The sequence below is a fragment of the Manacus vitellinus genome, unplaced genomic scaffold (genome assembly GCF_001715985.3).
Source record: "Manacus vitellinus isolate BGI_N305 unplaced genomic scaffold, ASM171598v3 scaffold_53_pilon, whole genome shotgun sequence".
Lineage (NCBI taxonomy): Eukaryota > Metazoa > Chordata > Aves > Passeriformes > Pipridae > Manacus > Manacus vitellinus.
Genome location: NW_021940637.1, coordinates 1,643,948 through 1,663,410, shown reverse-complemented (window position 1 = coordinate 1,663,410; position 19,463 = coordinate 1,643,948). Strand labels below are relative to the sequence as shown.

General features: G+C 45.5%; 1 protein-coding gene across 1 annotated transcript; it reads left to right on the top strand.

Annotated features, from left to right (window-relative positions):
* The first annotated feature begins 2,707 nt into the window (after positions 1-2,707).
* Positions 2,708-15,817, top strand: CRABP1 (cellular retinoic acid binding protein 1). Its single transcript, XM_029963153.1, has 4 exons — positions 2,708-2,939; positions 3,381-3,559; positions 6,182-6,295; positions 15,487-15,817. Exons 1-4 carry the CDS (start codon positions 2,897-2,899, stop codon positions 15,535-15,537), a joined length of 387 nt encoding a protein of 128 aa, XP_029819013.1. The 5' UTR covers positions 2,708-2,896; the 3' UTR covers positions 15,538-15,817.
* The last annotated feature ends 3,646 nt before the right edge of the window (positions 15,818-19,463 follow it).

Genomic DNA, 19,463 nt, shown 5'->3' with positions numbered 1-19,463 from the left:
GAGGGCTTATTTTTGAGAAAGAGAGGGAAAACATAAATTATTTAAAAGAAAAGAGAAGAAGCATAGAGAAAGGACAGAAAAAAAATGTAACTCAAAGAGTAAGGGGGGAATGCCTGTTGGTGATTTGTTCAACTACTGCACATACATGCTGGTGAGAGGGAAGACACTGGCTCTGGAATGCTCGTGCCTGTCTCCCTCCTGTGCCAGCAGCAGTGCCCCCTCGGTCCCAGAGAGGGACAACTCCTTCTGGGGTTGAACTTTCAGGTCTAATTCTAAATAGCTGCTAAGTCTGCAGTTGGCAGTGCTGGAAGGAAACTGCCTCCCTAGATAAATAAGGTGTGAACATGTACACGTGTCCAGAGAGAGCCAGTGAGACACCCCAGAGCCCAGCTGGCTTTTTGGTTTAGCAGCTGTACTGTAGAGGTGGAACGGGTACCTCATGGTCTTTAGATAAGGTTGTAATGTAAATAAAGGTGTAACTTGATTCCATGTATTTAGGGTGAGTAGCTCAATCTGCTGCCATTGCAAAATAGAGCCTTTTCTGACCAAAGGCACTTCTTCCTTCCAGCCTGGTGCACATTCTAGATGAAGGGTATTCTGAAGGCTCCCTCCTGGACTTCATGAAATAGGTCAGTGGCCACAGTCCAACCCCCAGGACCAAGGCCTACATCTTAGAAACACTCTCAGGTGGCATCTGCTGGAGTAGTTCTCGTTTGTATCAATGGTGCAGCAAACGAAAGAACAGTCAAGGAACTTAAATGGTCCTTTAAAGACCAAATTGTCCCTCCTTAAAGTCTTCTGGGCCAACGCATTTCCTCAGGTAGAGACAGATGTTCCTGTGTGGTTTGTGCTGCTCAGACTCATTCTCACAGGTAGCTGAGGACTTTGTCCTGTAGAGACTGAGCCATATCACTGGGATACTCCAGGTATCCACATTCTGCAGGGTTCTGGAAGCAGGGCTGGACCATGGGAGTGTATTTTCAGCTGTACATTTGGGAAGTTGGAACCGAGATACTGAGCAGGGTTTTTCTTCAGTGTTTCATAGCAATACACAGACTTGGTGTGGGTTTTTTGGGCCTGCAGCATTATGTTTGAAAGTCTTAAACCTCCCTGCAATAGGGAAATTATTTGTGTGTCTGTCTTTTTTTTTTTTCCACAAATGTTTTTCTTTGAGCCAACTGGGAATTGTTAAACAAGTATTTCATATGGGGGACTAATTTATTGTCATTTGCTAAAAAACTGAAAAATGCTTCGTGCTCTGGCTTTTGTTTTTGGTTTCTGTTGTTGTTCTGTTTGGTTTCTTTTTAAAGAAATCCTGTTATTGAAAACAGATATTCCTAACTTAAATTTTCATTTCCTGGAAAAAAAAACCCAACAGATTTTCCATCAAAATATTTCAGTTAAAGAACTATGCCAGGTCTCCAGGGTATCCTTCTGAAAAGGCAGAAATAAAACTCAGTAAAAAAAGAGTGACAAACAACAGACAAATATTTGGTTCTGCCCTATGTTTCTTACTCGGGTAAAACTCTTACTGGGATAAAAAATGAGGGCAAATTTCAGCATATAGGAACTGGAGAATCCTGCCCAACATAGTAACTCCCAGATCTATTCATTTTCCAGGAGCAAACACATTTTATACACACCTCAGGTAACCTACGTGTTCATTTTACAGAGAGAGCCCAAAAAGTGAAGAAGGGTTGTGAATATACTGTGAAGGTGGCTCAGCAAAGGTTTTCCTATAATTTAAACACATCTGGCTCTGTTCTGATTGGGAAATCACAGACTTCTGGATGATTTGAGTATTTCCTTATGCACAACAGCAGCAGAAAACCTCCATATGCCTTAACCTGTTAAATTCTGTTCCCCTTAATCATGTGGATAAATCAGCTGCAATAAGGAACTTTAATGTAGCATCTTTGACCTGAAACTAAGGGATTCAAAGTTGGTGGAAAGATGGTGGGAATGGTCCTGGAAAGCCTGAGAGGCACAGAGCAGCACTCAAATCTGCAGCACACTGGTGTTAATTTAAGTCAGTGTGAAATAGCTTCATGTGTTTCTCCATAAAAGCTTGTGACCACCATGGGCACTGTTCTTTCTGATGCCATAGGAACAACTTCCAGCTCCACACCTGTATCCACCTGCTGCCAAAAGCACCACAGAGCAGTGAGGGACTGCGTGGCTGTGGCTGGGGAATTTCTTGTCTATCTCTTTGTCCTTCACCCTTCTCTAAGGGGCAGAGTCGGCTTAGGGGCAGTGACAGGTTCCTTACAACAATCTCCTACCCTGGGAAGGGCTGTGCTCCCTGGCACCCCTGTGGCCCGCTGGCTGTACCAGTGCTGGCCAGGCTGGCAGGCGTGCAGCCCGCCGGGATGTGTGAGTGTGGGGAGCTCGGGAGCTCGCTGGCATGGACTGCTGTGCTTCGGCCGTGGTGGGATCGACCCGCTGAGAGCCTGGAGAGGCTGCACCTGGTTGGATTGCCCGCTGCCTTCCCTGCCTGCTTCTGGGGCCTTTCATCAAGTCCTCGGCGTCCCCCATTTGTGGGACAGGTGACAGCCGGGCTCTCCTGCTTGGGCAGCCCCAGGAGGCTCCCGGGGGGCTGCAAGGCAGGCGGGCAGGGAGTGATGGATGGAGAGGGCAGCAAGGATGGATGGATGGATGGAAGGAGGGATGGATGGAGGGATGGCCGTGTCTGGGAGGGGGCCGGCTGTCTGTCGGCGTGGTGCCGGCCCGGGGAAGGGGTGGGGGTCGGGTGGTTGTGCCCCGCTCGCGCCGCCGCCGCCGCGGTCCGCCCCGCTTCACAAGGTGCCTGACGCCGGAGAACGAGCAGCAGCGCCGCGTCCCCGCCGCCTCGCAGCGCCCGCCCCGCCATGCCCCAACTTCGCCGACACTTGGCAAGATGAGGAGCAGCGAAAATTTCGACGAGCGGCTGAAGGCGCTGGGTGAGGCCTCGGGGAAGGCCGGGAGCGGCTTGTGCCCACGCGGGAGGCGGGGGGCACCGGGCGCGCTCCGCTCCTCCGGGCGGGCACCCGGCCTCGGGCAGGCCACCCGGCTCAGGGCGGCACCCGGCTCGGGCAGGCTCCGCCGGAGCGGAGGGTGGCTCCAGCCTTGCCCGAGAGGGGCGGTCGAGCACGGCGCTGCCCGCCGCCTCACCCGCGGGCTGCCCCGGAGCCCTGGTCCGGCCGCTGTGCCGGGCATCCCCCCGACACCGCGCGGCCGTGCGGAGCCGCCCCGTGCAAGCTCCCCGGCCCGCGCACTGCCCGGGGGCCGCGCCGAGGCAACGGCCCCGAAGCCCCGCTCCTCCATCCGCCTGATGCGGGGCGAGGTCAGCCCCGGGCACGGCCGGAGGCGTCAAGCTCCGCTTTCCTCCCCGCTCTGCCCAGGTGTCAACGCCATGCTCAGGAAAGTGGCGGTGGCAGCCGCCTCCAAACCCCACGTGGAGATCCGCCAGGACGGCGACCAGTTCTACATCAAAACTTCCACCACTGTCCGCACCACCGAGATCAACTTCAAAATCGGGGAGAGCTTTGAGGAGGAGACGGTGGATGGACGAAAGTGCAGGGTAGGAGGAGAGCTGGGGTATGGGGGGGTCTGTGTGTTTTACCGAGTTCTTTTTAGATGGGACAAACACATCTGCTGCTGGTGTCCCCAGGCAGTGGCATTGCTACCCTCCATCCTCTTCTTGCCAGAAAGCATTCTTTGGGGGTTCTTGGTGGTCACCAGTACTCTTGTCCCTCTTGCAAGACAAAACTGAAATCTGAAGGCAACAGAGCACGACCAAAAAAGAGCACTCCCAAAAGCAGAGTTCAGATACCTGTTTGCCAGCTCCTTGGCTGGCAGAGTTTTGTCCGGCTCTTTTTGCTTCCCTCTCCCCTGGAGACTTAGGCTGCAGGGAAAGCTCTCCCCAACCTCTGTCCCTGACAGAAACACTGGAAATGGTGGAGCGAGAGAGACCTCAAGAGTCAGGATTTGGTGCACAAACCTGACATAACTTTTGTCCTAGGTTGAATCGGAGGAGTTCACAAGCAGGACCACAGACTGTTTGTAGTTTGGGGCTGAAATCCTCTTTCATGCCCCTGTAAGTGCATATGTCCAATTTGCTGAGCAGAGTGTAAGACAGACTTTCAGGTGGTGTTATACCAATCATAGTTACACCATCTCCTTGAGCAGAAGGGAATTGGAGGACAGTCAGTGGAGTGTTTTGGGCTTTATTCTGTGTGAGAGACCTTTGTAAGCACTTGTGTGGCCATGGAGGGAGATTTCAGTCAGCAGCATCTGACACCAGGTTCTCGCTGATGTAGGTACCTGGGATCTGAGGTACTGGGGACCTGGGCTGTGGTCACAGCTGTCTTTTCAAAAGAGTTATCAAAGGCATGGGTTAGTTGTGCTTTCCTTGGGCACTTTACTCTCACACTTATAAAAGAAGTACATATAAAACTCTTATAAAAGAAGTACAAATAAAGAGCATCAGAATGTAGTCCCAAATGAGGACCCAGTTTTAAAAGTATCCAGTGATGGTGGAATAATCTACTTTCCAAAATATGATCTCTCCTAATTCTCGGGCCAGCTTCTGAGACCCTTTGCACCATTAAAAATTCAGAACATACTGTCTTCGGTGCAACTGCCGTGAACTTAAATTTATGAAAAAGTGAAGGAGATTCTGGGAGTCAGTGAACGTTTAAAACATCCACTTGATCTCTGGGATGAGTTATTGTATATTTAACAGTTTGTTCAGGAAATGTTGCTGGCTTTGTTAATTTATCTTGCTCGGCAAAAGTAGTATTTTAGTGTCTTCATGCATAATGCAGATACAATAAAAGTGACCCGCTTTCTAGAGAAGGATTTATTGCTGCAGATGGAAAAACAATAATTATGGCTGTAAGCTATGAAAGTTGGAAAAACCTGAAAGAAATGTGTTTTGTGAAGTAGTAAATTTTTTCCATGTGTTGTGGAATTATTTATAGTCCACTCTCAGGAATAAGTTGTACTGCTGTGTGTATATAACCAAGATGGGGCCACGGAGCAAAGGCTGACAGAGAATAAAATAATACTCCAGAATGTAATTTGCAATATCTGGCAAAACTGCTGACTGGTGATAGATTTTGATATACTTTATGGGGTGGAGGGTTTTGTTCTGCCAACTAACTTGATCCATTGTTCATATAGACAAAGAGGGAGACATGTAGTTGTACTGCAAGGCAAAGCTTCTACAACTGCCGCTTGAGGATGGCTTGTTGGCTTACAAAACCTATTGTTTTGAAAAATATTTATAAAGTAAGCAGCTAATCTTAAACCAGAGTAGAGGGGGTTTTCCCTTTGAATGTCTGGGAAGTGTTAACTTGAATTTAGGCATCTATATGCACCCACACACGTGTGTATAAATATATATGTATATAACCACAGACTAATGAATGTCTCCCCCGTGTAGTTATAAAGTGATTACTTGCACATTCATTACAGGGCATCCTCCTGCACAGCTGTTCCATTGCACTGTGCAATGGTAGTTCAGTGCTAGAATGAAAAGCAAAAGACTTGCCTGTTTGTGAAAGTTAAACAAAATCCTATAGTTTTTGGTTTTTCTTTTTTTATTTTTCGGTGATTTCATAGTCATCATTGAAATGCTTTGAAAAATGCCAGACCCACAACCTTAAAATGTAATGTCACAAACACCCGAACTCTTAACCAAGTTTCTTTAATTTGTTTGTGATTCATTCTAGTTTGTTTTATAGACAGCTAACTTGGCACAGTGCCATATAGCAGGAAAGATTGTAGGTGACAAATATATGACCACAGTGTGATATATAGGACTGTCTGTGCTTTGACTCTAAGGGGACTCTAGTGATAAATAACATGTCAGATCAAACCACACGTGTACAGAGATGCTTGGGAACACAGACACGACATTGTCGCGTTCCTAAATTACACTTTTCAGCAACAAGCATTTTATAGAAACTGAGTGGCTTCACCCTGCAAAGACACATTTACAGTTACCTTGTTATTAATACAGACCTCTTTCCAAGATGCCCCTTCACACCTTGACTCTGATGTCACGGCTTTCCTTTATCTATCTGTGTGTTGCTCCTTTAGTGAGCAATTATTCTCACTGCTGCTCATTGTTGTGTCCCTGTCTTGTGCTACTGGGGAATATAATTAATGTATTTCCTAATGGTTTTCTTGCCTGCAGAGTTTGGCCACTTGGGAGAATGAAAACAAGATCTATTGCAAACAAACTCTTATTGAGGGAGATGGCCCCAAAACATACTGGACTCGAGAATTAGCTAATGATGAGCTGATTTTGGTAAGAACTTTGAACCCACTCAATACATGCAACCATATTAACAGGGGTTTTTGTTACCACATAGCATGACTTATTATTTTTCCTTACTTAAGTCCATCTGGAATACTACCATTTTCATAATCTTCTACCCATACAACTAATAAATCACTCCTTTTCTTTCTATTTTTTTTAAGAACAAATGGAAGTATATGCATGTTCTGACTTGCATTTAATTGTTATAACTTTTGCCATACTTTTACTGCTACAATAATCACAAGTGGGCCACTTCTCCTCTGTAAATGCACACTACCAAAGAATTTGCTTGGTTTATTGCAGATTTGCTCTGGTGAAAGTGAGATAAAGGCATTTGACCTCATTTCTGGAGAATCTTCTTTTTTAGGCATGTGCATAACATTTTGCTTCTTATCCACAGTCACGTGGCGTACAGAGGGAGAGATGTGCATGTTGTTAGCATGCTCTAATCTCTCCTCTTTCTGGAAAACATGTAATTTCCTTCCCCAATTCCCTGATTATCTCTGAATCAGGTTCAGAACTGCCTTCCTGAGTTTCTCAGAAATACACAGGTTGGCACATTTGCTCTCAGCCCAAATCCCCCCTTGTGTGTGACTCCCCTCTGGCAGAGGGTACCGGGGGCATTTGAGCGGCACCTCTGCAGCTGCCTCCTCGTTTAGCTTATCCCTGTTTCTGTCAGGGTTGAGTTCTCTGCACTGCACCTTTCCTCAGCAGTCACTCCCCATCAGTTTAGCAGTGCCCAGCACCGAGGGAAGACGCTGCAGCACAGTTCAGCTCGAGTTCAGAATCATTTTCTTGCACATGTTCTTACCGGTGCACTCCAGACAAATAGTTGATTAGACTGTTACGCCTCATCAGCCTGGACGTGGAAGACAAGGCTGCTGGAGTGAGGGTAAGGAAACATCAAAGCAGGGTGGTTTTATTCCAAACTATCACACTGACGAAACCTCTGCACTTTAGAAAACAAACAGCCTCCCCGGTGTTTCTCTAAAGCAGTTGGAGTTCTGGTTTTGAGATTGCATCTGAAACAAAAACAAGACCCAAACGTAACCATGTATAAACTAAAAGCTTTTAAGCTGTTAATATTTTTCCAGACATCTTGGAACTGTTCACCCACCCCTTAGGAGGAGGTGTCTGCTGTTAGTGAAATCCCACTGCTTTCTCCTGAATGAATACTCCAATGCTGGAGCGTTTCTTTTGACTCAACCACTGGAATTCTTTATATTATCGTAACACTTCAGGAGGCAAAGCACTTTGATCCCTGCTTTGCATCTTTGTATGTAATGCAGTGCACAAAATATATTCTCAACTAGAATTTTTCCAGCTTTCTAACAATACATTTCTGTAGTTGATTATTTAAGCAACAGGCTAATGAGGCAGCTGTTAAACGAAGTGAACTGCTCCGAGCAAAGCAGGAAAGGCAGTCAGAACACAACTGCCTCCTGCAATCAGCAACGGGAACTTACCCTGCTGGGGAACAATAATGAAGTTGGATAAGAAACCAGAGTGATTCCAAGATTATAAAGCCATCTAACCTTTTTTGCTTGTTTAACACAGTCTGTTGAACTTTTCTGAATTAATTCTTTTTTACCAATTAGGATATAAATTAGAAAAACTTGCTTCTTCTTAAAATGTTTCCATTTATAGCATCTCACAACTTTTCCTAAGTTGGTTTACTGGTTCTTTTCCTTGACATTCCAATCTGTGTATGTGTAGATTCAACTCCCAGTCTTTACATATTGTGTATAAAAGAACCTAAATAATAGACCTAACATTTTATATTGCAAATGCTTCTTTCAACACCCCTGATCAAGCCACCTCTTGGAAGAACTTTCTGATTGTTAAGCTAAACCATTGGAAGACCTTGAGCTCCTCAAATGTAAAGGAATCTTTCATTGAATCATTCTTTGGCTGCTTCTTTAAGCCCCTCCAGTGTATCACTTTCCTTTCTGAACTGTGAAAACCAGAATGGCACAGACTGTTTTGGTAGCAATCTAGCACCTGAAGTAGTGATGACTTCATCTCACTACTCTTCTGTAAAATTATTCTGATTCATGTGCAAAGACTTTGTTAACTCTTCTCTGGGAACTCTCTATCCCAAGCAATTTTCCTGGTTTCTGATTCCCCAGAGTGATCCCCTTCCCCTCTCTGGCGAGCTGGGACTGTGTTCTTTGGTTGCAGTGTATCATTTTACCGTGGCCATTATGACAATATAGTGTTTGTTTCCAAGTGACCCAGATCATTCTCTCTGGTTTTTACTACTCACTATGATATGCAGTTCCATTCTCCTACCTCTTTTTTGGGGCATAGTGGCCTCTTTTTCTTTTTATTCACTACTTTGACAATAGCTGGTCCTCAGGACAAGTATTTTCAAGCCCTCATGACATTTGATGGGACTGAATGGACAGATCTTTGCAATACATGGGTTAACACCTTCCAAATCTCCTGACACCCTAAAGCTCAGCAGTGAGGTGTTTCTGGGAGTCAGGTGGTGAGTGTGAGGTCTCTGCTCCTCTGGAGAACCTGAGAAGGCCAAAATTAACCCTTCCAGGAGACAGCAAAGGGTTCTACTGCTTGGAGGGAGATGGAAGAGGGTAGGCTGCATTTTCTTGTCTGTGGTCCCTAATTTTAAAACCCCAGAATATTCCCTCCAGACTTGGGCTCCAGCAGCTAAACTACCTGAAGGGATTGGCTGAGGTGTGTTCCTCAGCTATGAAGGGGAACAAAGTGGGAATAGGAGCTCTTAATGAGAAGACCCTTTTGATCTCTTGCCTCTCCGCTGCTTGGGTTTTTGGGTGTTTGGGTTTTTCAGCACTCCAGCAAACAAAGATTCAATTTAGATTATTTTGTCTTGCTTGGAAATCTTCCTTGGTTCTGAGTCTGTAAACCCCCGCTTACATCTTGCTTCTTCCAAACTAAGAGCACAGTGAGAGGGAGAAATCTTTCGTTGTCTTCTCCTTCCTTTCTTCTTCCATTCTCCCAACGTCATTAGGGATCTTTAGGACCTGAAATTCTTCTTCAGTTCTTCTTCTCATTCAGTTTTTCTGCCCATATCACTTCAAATATTTAACAATTCCCATCTTCACATTTCTCAAACCTCCCTGCTTATCTAAGAAATGTTTTCCTTTACTCTTTCTGATGGGCTTCGATAAGTCTTTGCTTCTGTTTTTCTGTCCAGAGAAATCTTTCCAGAAGTCTTGAGACTCCTTCTTAGCTGTTAAATACATTTGCAGAAGAAGTCAAGAAAATTCCTACCCCTTTTGGAAGAAGTTGCAAGAAATAATCTAAACTGTGTTAGACAAATTGAAAAAAGGCTTGGGGTAGCAGGCAGGGGGTAAGGAATTAGTTTTACCCTGTTAATCCTGGCTGCATAAATGTTGGAGGTTTGCCACATCATTTTGATCTGATGTGCTGCATTGCTTAGGGGATCCATTTGATTATGACATTTTCCTAGTGGAAGGAGGTATTTTTCTCTCCGACACAACATGTTAAATAAAATGCATTTATTATCACATGTAATAAAACAACCAAATCAGTGTCGAATTGCCATGACTACCACAGAGCTAAAATAGAAACCATACTACTGTAAAATTGTCAATGTTTCTTGCATCCTGGCAGAAGAATTCCTTATGTTCTTCAGAGATATTCCCTTGAGCAATATGATGGCCTTCCATGCCACATTGTGTCCTCTGGTACACACATGCTGGAAACACACTATTTATTTGGCAAAGGTTTTCTTCACCTTCAGGTACCAGTTGCCTTTAGTTGTCCTCAGCTCCTTGCAGCTTGGAGAATGGAATTGCTCTTATCAGGAGATAAATAATAGTTGGCTCATACAATGGCAGGTGTAGGTCTAAAGTCCTGTTAGAAAAAGAGTCTTTTCAGTGGAGTAAGGGAAGAAGGATCAAGTTCTGCTTTATAAAAAAGGTGGTCTGAATGTCTCAGAACATTGCAACTACTTTTATCAGAACAGTTTATACTAATCTCATCTGATGCACTTGCTGGGACTTCAGTGCTGCAGTTTTAGAATAACTGGACAATATAGATAAAAAATGCATGAAATGTGCAAGCAAGGGAGGATGAAAAGGATATTTCCCCATCAAAGTCCACGTTTATTTGTCTTGACACTATATTGTATTGTGCTTTAGGACTGTAATGCACACAGAGAGTCAGAACATCTGTATTTACAAGTCCAGATTCATAAACTATACTTGGATTAGCATTTGAGCAATCAAGATTAGAATATAACACAAAAATATATATTTCCTTTCCTTGTTTGAAAATTATGACCCGAGATTAAGTGCCTTTTCTTCCCTTCATTATACTCTATAACATTTTTGCTGTTGCTGTGTGTTTTTGTCAGGGACATTAATGAGCTATCAATCACTTGTGTAAGTCAGAAGAACAAAAGGTCTGCTCTTTACCAAGTTAAAGGATGCTGCTTACAAATATTAGCTATTCAAATGAGACACATTTCTATTCAAACTTCAGCTGCACTGCTGCTTTCAGGGCTGCTCAAGCCTCCATAGATTTAAGTTTAATCTGGAACACACAAACATTTTAAAGTGGATGTGAAGAGGGGCTTTAAAAACAGCCTCTGACCACATTTTACACAGTTCACGTATCACACAGGGGTTCTCAGAATCAATTATGGCAAGGGTCAAAGATCAGAACATTAGGGGGGTTTCAAGCATGGTTTCTGTTCTGCATTCCCTCCCCAGAAAAACCAGGCCCTGGTTGATTAAAACTGGTGAACTGCAGAGCCTTGATGAGCGAGTGAACATTTTCCAAATGACATTGCTGGCTTTTAAAATCCCACCTGGCGGGTGAGAAGGGGCAGTGCAGATTTGGAAACGTGCTTTGCAGCCGAGCGCCTGAGCCTTGTATCGAACAGCGTTAAACTGCCCCGGGGTTTAACTTCCCTACAGCATTTGGGGAGTGAGCCTAAATAAAATCACTTATCAAAAGGAGGGTCTACTCCTACTGAGCTCGGTGTGAGGGGCTGCTGTGACCTCATTAAAGCAGTCCCGATGCAAGTTCAGAAGCCTGTAATGATGCAGGCGTGTGTGCTGCATGGGCCTAATGCTTTAATTTACTCTTTGCCATGAGCAGATTTACAAGGGGGCTTAGGGAGCTACAGCCCCTGCTCTCCCCTGCAGCCTGGTCTGGGTCACACCCCCGACAGAGGAAGAAGCCACAGCCATTTCCATCTCGGAGGCACCGGATCCTGCACGGAGCCTCTTATAATGTCACTGGCAGCTGAGATGTTCTCTGTCACTGGCTTTCAGGACTGTTACTGGGAGGTACCATTGTCTCGTGTTCTTCCCTCTGTCATTCATCTGCTGCACGACCCTGAGGCATCTGTGTAATACAGCAGTGCCCAAACACACATACTGACATTGAGGCCCCTTGGTGAATGGCCTGGCTGGGCATGGTCCTGTCCACTGATATCCTGAGGAGAGTGAGGGGGAGCTCACGGGGTTGATATCCACGTTTCAAAGTGAGGGCTGCACATTCTGGGACTGCAGATCCACAGTGATCAACCTCTTTCCTAAAACATTATGGGGGTCAGGAGGAGAAAGGAAATATGCAATGTGCCTGTGTTGTGAAGATCTGTAGCTTTATTCTGGGTAACATGGAGGCCTGCATGTGGACAAACCCTTTACTGAGCATTCGTTTAAATAATATCTTCTTTTCCCCATCAGTTTGCTGATACCCACTTTTGTAAGCCTCTGCATTTTGGTCAATTATGAGCAGATAAAGGGATTTTTGCATACACTGGCAGAAGGGATCTTTCTCAGGTGATTGTTTCAATGACACTCTTCCTAATTATACCGTGTGTTCCCTTTATCACAAAGGCTCCTCAGCAAATGTTTATAAAGAAGGCCTTCAAAAAGCAGATTTACTCCTACCAAAATATATTACTGCCCTGTAATTCTCTTTTAATCTCTCATGATGTCAGTGGTCATCAGATTTTGAGTGAACCGAGAGAGGTCAATTTATTGGATTATCCCCCTGCGCAGGGCTTTGTTTGCAGTGTGCTTTTGGACTCCTAGCTACAGATTATGACAAGCCAAGTGAAGAAAACAATTCTGCAATTTGCAGTCACTGCACATTTAAAATCCTATTTTAGATTTAGATAGAAGTCTTGCCTTGGAGCATTTTGCAAGCTGATGAGAAGGTGGTGTTTGAAAATCCTGCATCTTCTCATCAGATCTGAATTGCAGTTTGGTGGCATTGCTCTTTTTTTAATTGCTCTGATGTAACTTCATGACCAAATAGCCAGGATTGCTTGGTCTCCTTCTTTTTGTTAGGAAGTTCTGCTGCTTTGAGTCCTGGAAATCATTAAAGTCGGCTTGTTCTGCTAGGGACTATCACTTCTTTCGAATCTAGAATTAGAACCACAGACACTAAACTCTTTATCCTACCTCTGAACACAAGGATTTAAGTGTGAAGGACACAGGAGTAACAGCCTTTTGATTTGGATCCTCCCCTGACCTTGGGCCCAGCTGTACATTCGATGTGTCTGTGAGTAACCACAAGAAAAGGAATGCAGCAAGTCTGAACACATTTCTCTTTTCTTTCTTTAGTAACACTGAGTGGAGTTCATCAACAATGATAATAAATTACAATAAGATAGGGAAACACCTTTTATGTATGTCCACATTTAAACCATGTGCATAACTGTGACAATAAAGCCCTTTATTTATGTGCTTCAATTAGATTATTAGTCATCTGGATGAGTATAAGGTGTAAAATCTAAGTGCCAAAAAATGCAGCTTATTCCCGAAACAGATCAGAGGCCACATAACCTAAGCTGGGTCTTCAGGGGAATGATAGCTGATGTTTTGAGAAGTGCCCAGGGGCTCCATAGTACTCCAGTGTAATTGTAATTGGGCTTTGCATGACTTTTATTTTTTTACAATCTACATTTCGAGACATGACTGTGTTAAATTTTAGTGATTTTCCAAACGGTGAGACCAGTGTGTTGCAGAGAATGACAATCCTTGCATGTAGCAACTGATTCACTATGGATTTGGGCTCCCTGGGTATGTCCATGTTTCCTGCACTTGATTTTTATCCAAATGCAGCCTGACATTTTCCGAAGTCCAGAAGTCCATCTGGAGCTGGATGTTGGAAGTACAAGAGGAAGGTCCAATGCCCCGTGTCACGGGCGTGCCAAGCTGTGACTGAGAGCACAGCAGCCCGTCTGCCTGTGCCTGTACTCACCCCACACTGAGCTTGCCCAGACAGTTACTCTTTCTTTTTGCTTCCTCCACAAAGTTTTGTCTTTATTTCCACACTCTCTCCTGTGAGTCTTGCAAGGAGGCTGCCAGTCAGACTCAGCTGATGTCTCAGGAGCAAGCTCTGCCCTGCTCCCAGTCTCAGAACTGGACACTGGAATTTCAGCCCCTGGGACCTCCAGTGGCTCCCTTGCAGTATGGAGCACATCTACTTCAACCTGCTCCTCCCTGCAGTGTTCCCTCTCCATCCAGCTGCTGGCCTGTTCTGAGAATAACTGCTGCTGCACAGGTTTAGGGGAAGGAGTTTCTCTCTTAACTCCCCTGAAAGAACAGACCTGAATTGTCTGGGGAGGCACAGGAGTCTTGGCTGCTGCAGCCTTTCTCATTAGCACTGGCTGCTGTGGCACCCCCTCACATCACAAGATGTGGCTGCAGAGCTGTGCAGCTCCAACTGTCAGGCTGAGGCCCTGCCAGCTCTGGGGGAACACTACACAGGGGCTGGTTTACCACTGTTCAGGACTTGTGTTGAGGGAGCAGCAGGGGACCCAAACTTCACTGTGCTTAGCAGTGCCTGACTGTGCCACAGAAAACCAGCCACTGTCACAGGGACCTTACAGTCCCCAAAGACAACCTCAAGGCTTGGATGGTCTTAGCTCTGACTTCCTTTCTCTGGAAAGCTCCTGCTGAAGTAATTTTGCCTTTGTGTATAATTTGGAAATGTTAAAGGAAGCCATAGTGAGGGTATTTGCAGCTGGTGCTGGGGACAATAGAGAACTATCCACACCCTTTAATGTTCATTTCCAGACATTTTCATGTATAAGCTAAAAATGTATATAAACATTTATATGATACTGATGTGCATAAAACTAAAGCCTATATCCCCAAAATACTAACAGAGTTGTCTCCTCAGTAATGTGAACAAAACATAAGCCAGAGTCAGTTTTAAAGCCAAGTCCTTTCAAAGAAGAGTTGGCCAAAACAGGTGTAGAAAGCATTAAAACAAATAGTCCAGCTGAATTTTCATAACACACTGGGGTAGGTCTTAATTTATAGTTTTCAGTGAGCCCTTGGCAGTTACTGCAGCCAAACATCCACCTCACAGCTTGTTAGTGCTGAGCTCAGAACTGTCTGTTGGTGCAGCTGAACACAAAGTTTTTTGCAGTCACTATTTCCTTGCTCTTGCACCCATTATTTCCTTCACGTTTAATTGCTTGGATTTTAGCCTGCCAGACCTGCAATTCCAGAGAGACAGTTTGGGATCCAGGTGGCTTTCTCAGACAGCTGCCACAGTCACTGTCCTGCCTGCAGATCCTGATAATCTGTGTGGCCCTACAGATCCTCCTCATCCCTGACAAACCCCCCGGCCAAGGTCACAGCGCCCTGAGAGAAGGTTGTGACTGACACTGAGGGTTTGGTGTCCTAGGATGGGGTGTCAGCAGCCTGCAGCAGCACTGTGTTTACAGGTCATAGGTGTACATTCTCCTGCTCTTCACCATCCCTCCCCTCACTCCATTTGAACTGCTCGGATTTGTATCTGGGAATATCAAAGGATACCTTCGGAGCTCGCTGTCTGAATTCCACCCTCAGCAGTTCTAGTTCAAAGTGCTGCCACTGTTTCTAAATATAACAACAGCACATTCCAAATTCTCTTTCTTTTCTCATGTTTATTTATAAATGCGTGCCAAGAAACTATAGAAAAAGGGGATTTATGCATCATTTATCATTCTGACAAAATTCATCGCGCCTCGGAAAAAGGGTCACTTAGATTGCATTCCTCTTCCAAAATGACTTCTTTCTTTACTCCCATCTGTCAAAAGACATAAGAAAATGTATTTCTGCTGTAGAACTAGCTACTATAGTAAAAATAACATTTCAAAATGGTGTTAAATGTTTGCTGGTTCCATCTCTTCTGATTGATTTCTATTTCTTTTCCAGACCTTTGGTGCTGATGATGTTGTGTGCACGAGAATTTATGTAAGAGAGTAAAAACATCAATTTGCTTGTCATCTGGGATGAAGTGGAGAGCTGTGAAACCCCCCAGTGTAACGAGTATCTGTGTGTGCTGTTCCCAATGCGGTGTTGTATGTGACCATGTGTGTTCTATCTGAACCCAGAGCCTCTGTTAAGTGTATTTTGCTTTCATTTTTCAGTGCAGACACTGTTCCTTCCCACTTTTATGCCATTGTTTTCCGTGTCTGCTTTGTATTTTGTAGTTGTCACTTGCTATGGTTTCCTCAGTTATTAAACTTATTGGGCATAACTCACAGGTGTTTTGGGGTGTTTTTAATTGAAAACCCAGCAGTGCTTTGGACAGGACTGAAACACTTCCTCCCCTCTGCTGAAGGGAGTGTGGAGTATCCCTGCTGCTGGCAGGTACAGGGAACACTTCCCAGGGCAACGCCAAGGGATGGAGAAAAGGAGTGTCAAGGCCTTTGGCAGAGCTGCAGGCTACTCTCCCAAGCCCAGAGCTCTGCTGCTTTCCTTCTTTCTGTCCTCTCTCCTTGGGAGGGTTGTTGAGGAACAACTCCTGTATCCTGTGATTCAGCTGAACCAGACAAGACAAGGCGAGATCTTTACCCTCTTCCCTGCTGTGTCTCTGAGGAATGCCCAGACTTTCCCTGTTGAGACATGCACTATCCAAGAACAAACCCCAGCTGCATCTACAGGACAAATAACAGTGTGATCATGACTAATACTTATTGTCAGCACAGTCAGGCACCTCAGGCCTGATCAGAGAACCAGAAGAATCTGATAGACTTTACTTGTTTGGGCCATAAAAAAAAATAAAGCTGAGGAAAGCTGCTTTTGTCCTGCCTTCTCACCTGGGACAGAGAGAATTTCCCACAGCTTCACTCCCCCTCTGTGCTACAACTCTCACTCCTGGTGATTCAACATTTTGTTCTTTGAGCAACTAAGTATTTCACAAACCAGGGCCATAGTTCAAGAAACACTGAATTTAATGTATTTATTCTGGCTCAGAGTTCTGGCTGCAGCACTATCAAGTATTAGTTTCAAGCTGAACAGACATTCCACTAATAAACCAGAAAATCTTTTGTTCTTCAGCCTTGGAAGTACCTGGAGATTGAGACTAGGAGCACTGCTTATTTAAGTGCAGTATCCAACCTTATCTGACTAGCTTTCTGCTTTGCAAGAACGATTTATCTGCTTCATGTCACACAATCACACAAGGTTTTTGAGAGGTTCAGTGTTAGCAGAGTATGTGCCCTGTTCACTGGATTGTGCTCGATATTCAGAACGGGAAAACAGGCCCAAATCTTGATCATCTTGGGACATCCCTGGGAAGCAAATTACTGTGTCTCTTCCTCACTCTCATAGCAGTGCAGAGGGATCCCCTTGGATAGGGCTGTGCAGGAATCAGCCAGCTGTTCTACATATTGCAGGATGAGCTACAGAAGCACAAGAGGAGACAAACACACGATGTTTTCGGTCTCCTCTGCTCTGACAGGTTGTGCTTGCTTTCCCTGCCATTGGCACTCAGGATACCATATTACAGCTGGAAAGAGGGTTCTTTACTTCCACACTCTGTTGTTAAGCCAAATCCTGTGTCCAGGACCTTGGTTCCATTGGTACCAATTAACACAGTGCATATTAGCTCACACCAAGACAAGGGCTGAAGCTGGTTCACTGTGGTTTGGATGCAGCTGAAGCGGCCCCCCAGTAAGAATGAAACCATGAAGGGGGATGACAACGATCTATCTTTATTTTCTATCTTCTTTTAAGATCCAAATTAAAATAGTTGGGTGTTTTGTTCCAGACAAATTCCACTTCAGGAGTATGTGGGCCTACTTGTGCAATCAGCTGTGCCAAAGGGACCCCAGTGAAAAGTGCCAGGCTTTGAGCTAGCTCAGAGCTTCTCAGGGGTGCAGACAAGACTGTCTTGCCACATCAAGGCTGAGCAGTGAATAGCACTGTGTTGCAGGATGTGTTGGCACACGTCACATCCCAGAGCACCAGGAGCCCACCAACACCACAGAGGGCTTTGCCTCCACCTCCAAGAAGGTGGGTGGTGGGTGTGGGGGCTGGTACAAGCTGATGAGGCAAGGAATAGAGGCAAAGGCAGTAAGCAGCAGGGCTGGTTTGCCATTCCAGGAAAACATGGAACTCCTGGCAATCACCTTTTCTACCTGTGCCTAGAACAGCCCCAGTGCACTGTTTGTGAGGGTTCAGCAGGGCACTGGTATGAACTCACACTGTCTAAAGCGTGTGCATTATCTTCAGTGTTGTGGCAGCTTGGGGCACTGCAACATAAGAAAGATTTGAAGGCATTAGAGAGTGTACAAAGGAGGCAACAAACAGGGGGAAGGGCCTTGATTTGAAGCCGTGTGAGGACACTGAGGGCACTTGGTGTGTTCAGCTGGTGAGGAGGAGACTGAGGGGAGAGCTCACTTCCAGTTTCCTGGGCAGGGGCAGAGGAGGGGCAGGGACTGAGCTCTGCTCTTTGGGGAGCAGGGACAGGACCCAGGGAATGGCTGGAGCTGTGTCAGGACTGGGTTAGGTTGGATTTTGGAAAAAGGTTCTTCCCCCAGAGGGTGGTTGGGCACTGCCCAGGCTCCCCAGGGCAGTGGGCACAGCCCCAAGGCTGCCAGAGCTCCAGGAGGGTTTGGCTGATCCTTTGGGGCACAGAGTGTGACTCTTGGGGATGGGCCTGTGCAGGGCTGAGGGTTGGACTTCATGATCCTTGTGGGTCCCTTCCAGCTTAGCATAATTTTGGGATTCAGTGATTTAATGGAAGCAGTGATTTCTGTGCTTCATTTCTAGGAAGGCTCATGCTAAGCTGTTGTGCTGTTCAAGCAAATATCCTTCAGAAAACTTTCCCATCAACTGGAAAATACCAAGTCCAGTTTCCATGCACTTGGCAGCTTCTATCCAAGTAGAAAAGCATGAGCTGTGTGTAACTAGCTTGTAGAGGTTATGATTAAAAACAGGCTCTTGAGATATGAGCTACCCTGAATATCTGGGAGCTTTCTTCTTCCGTCCCTGAAACTGTTCCCCTAAGCTTCATTTGCAGTCTGGCATGACAGAAGTTCCTTTCTTTAATAATTTCAGTGTGGAAGATTCACCATTTGATTAACTTTTGTGGAGTTACATTAAAGTTACTGGTGCTTGGCTAAATTCATATGAACTGAGACTAGAATTGGTCCAGGGTGTTAGTTTTATGGCTCATTGTTGAAACAGTGCAAAGGCCAAATTGCACTTTGTGAGTCCTCTTGGGTTTAAAAGCTCTTCAAATCAAGGCACACAGGGATTTGGAGTGTATTTACTGGCCAAAAACTTTACAGTTGTCTCCTGCTTTTCTTTTCTTTGCTGAGATTAAGCTCCTCTGGGAATATGGGAGTTGAATGATGCCAGGGTGACCAACAGAGAGACAGTTTTATTCACTTTTTGTGTAAAAAATCATGAATTCACTCCTCCCTAGATGACGTGATGGAACAGAGTAGAGTTACTGTAGCTCACATCCACAAAAATTTGGCCTCATGATGTCTGAGTGTTAAACGGTTTCGTGGCAGAACAGGGTCCTGAAAGGTCCAGGCACACAGGAGGGAGGCACTTCCACAGGCAAAGGGGCCAGGACAGTGGAGCACCTGAGGGTTCCAGGAATGCTTTGTTCATCACTTGATAGCGTGTGGATGTCTGAAGAGGGCCCCAGGGATTGTATGGATATTGTCTTCCAGAGTCTAACCAAAGACACACTGTCTGCAGCACTGTCACTCAGCCAGGGGCAGAGCTGGCTCAGAGGTGTGCCAGGGGGTGGCAGAACTGCCCCTCCTGCTCTTCTAACACTGTCCCTTGGGCTGGAAGCTCTCTGTGGCTCCAAGCACTGGCTGGTGACATGGATTGACCTCCCTGTGCTGTCCTGCACATCCCTGTGCCCTGGGAGCTCCCAGGCCAAG

What these genes read in the sequence shown, in the direction of transcription:
- CRABP1 (XM_029963153.1), top strand. Translation starts at nt 2,897, where the DNA reads ATGAGGAGCAGCGAAAATTTCGACGAGCGGCTGAAGGCGCTGG. An exon ending in CGAGCGGCTGAAGGCGCTGG is followed by an intron (nt 2,940 to 3,380) that starts GTGAGGCCTCGG and finishes CGCTCTGCCCAG; the next exon opens with GTGTCAACGCCATGCTCAGG. An exon ending in CTAATGATGAGCTGATTTTG is followed by an intron (nt 6,296 to 15,486) that starts GTAAGAACTTTG and finishes TTTCTTTTCCAG; the next exon opens with ACCTTTGGTGCTGATGATGT.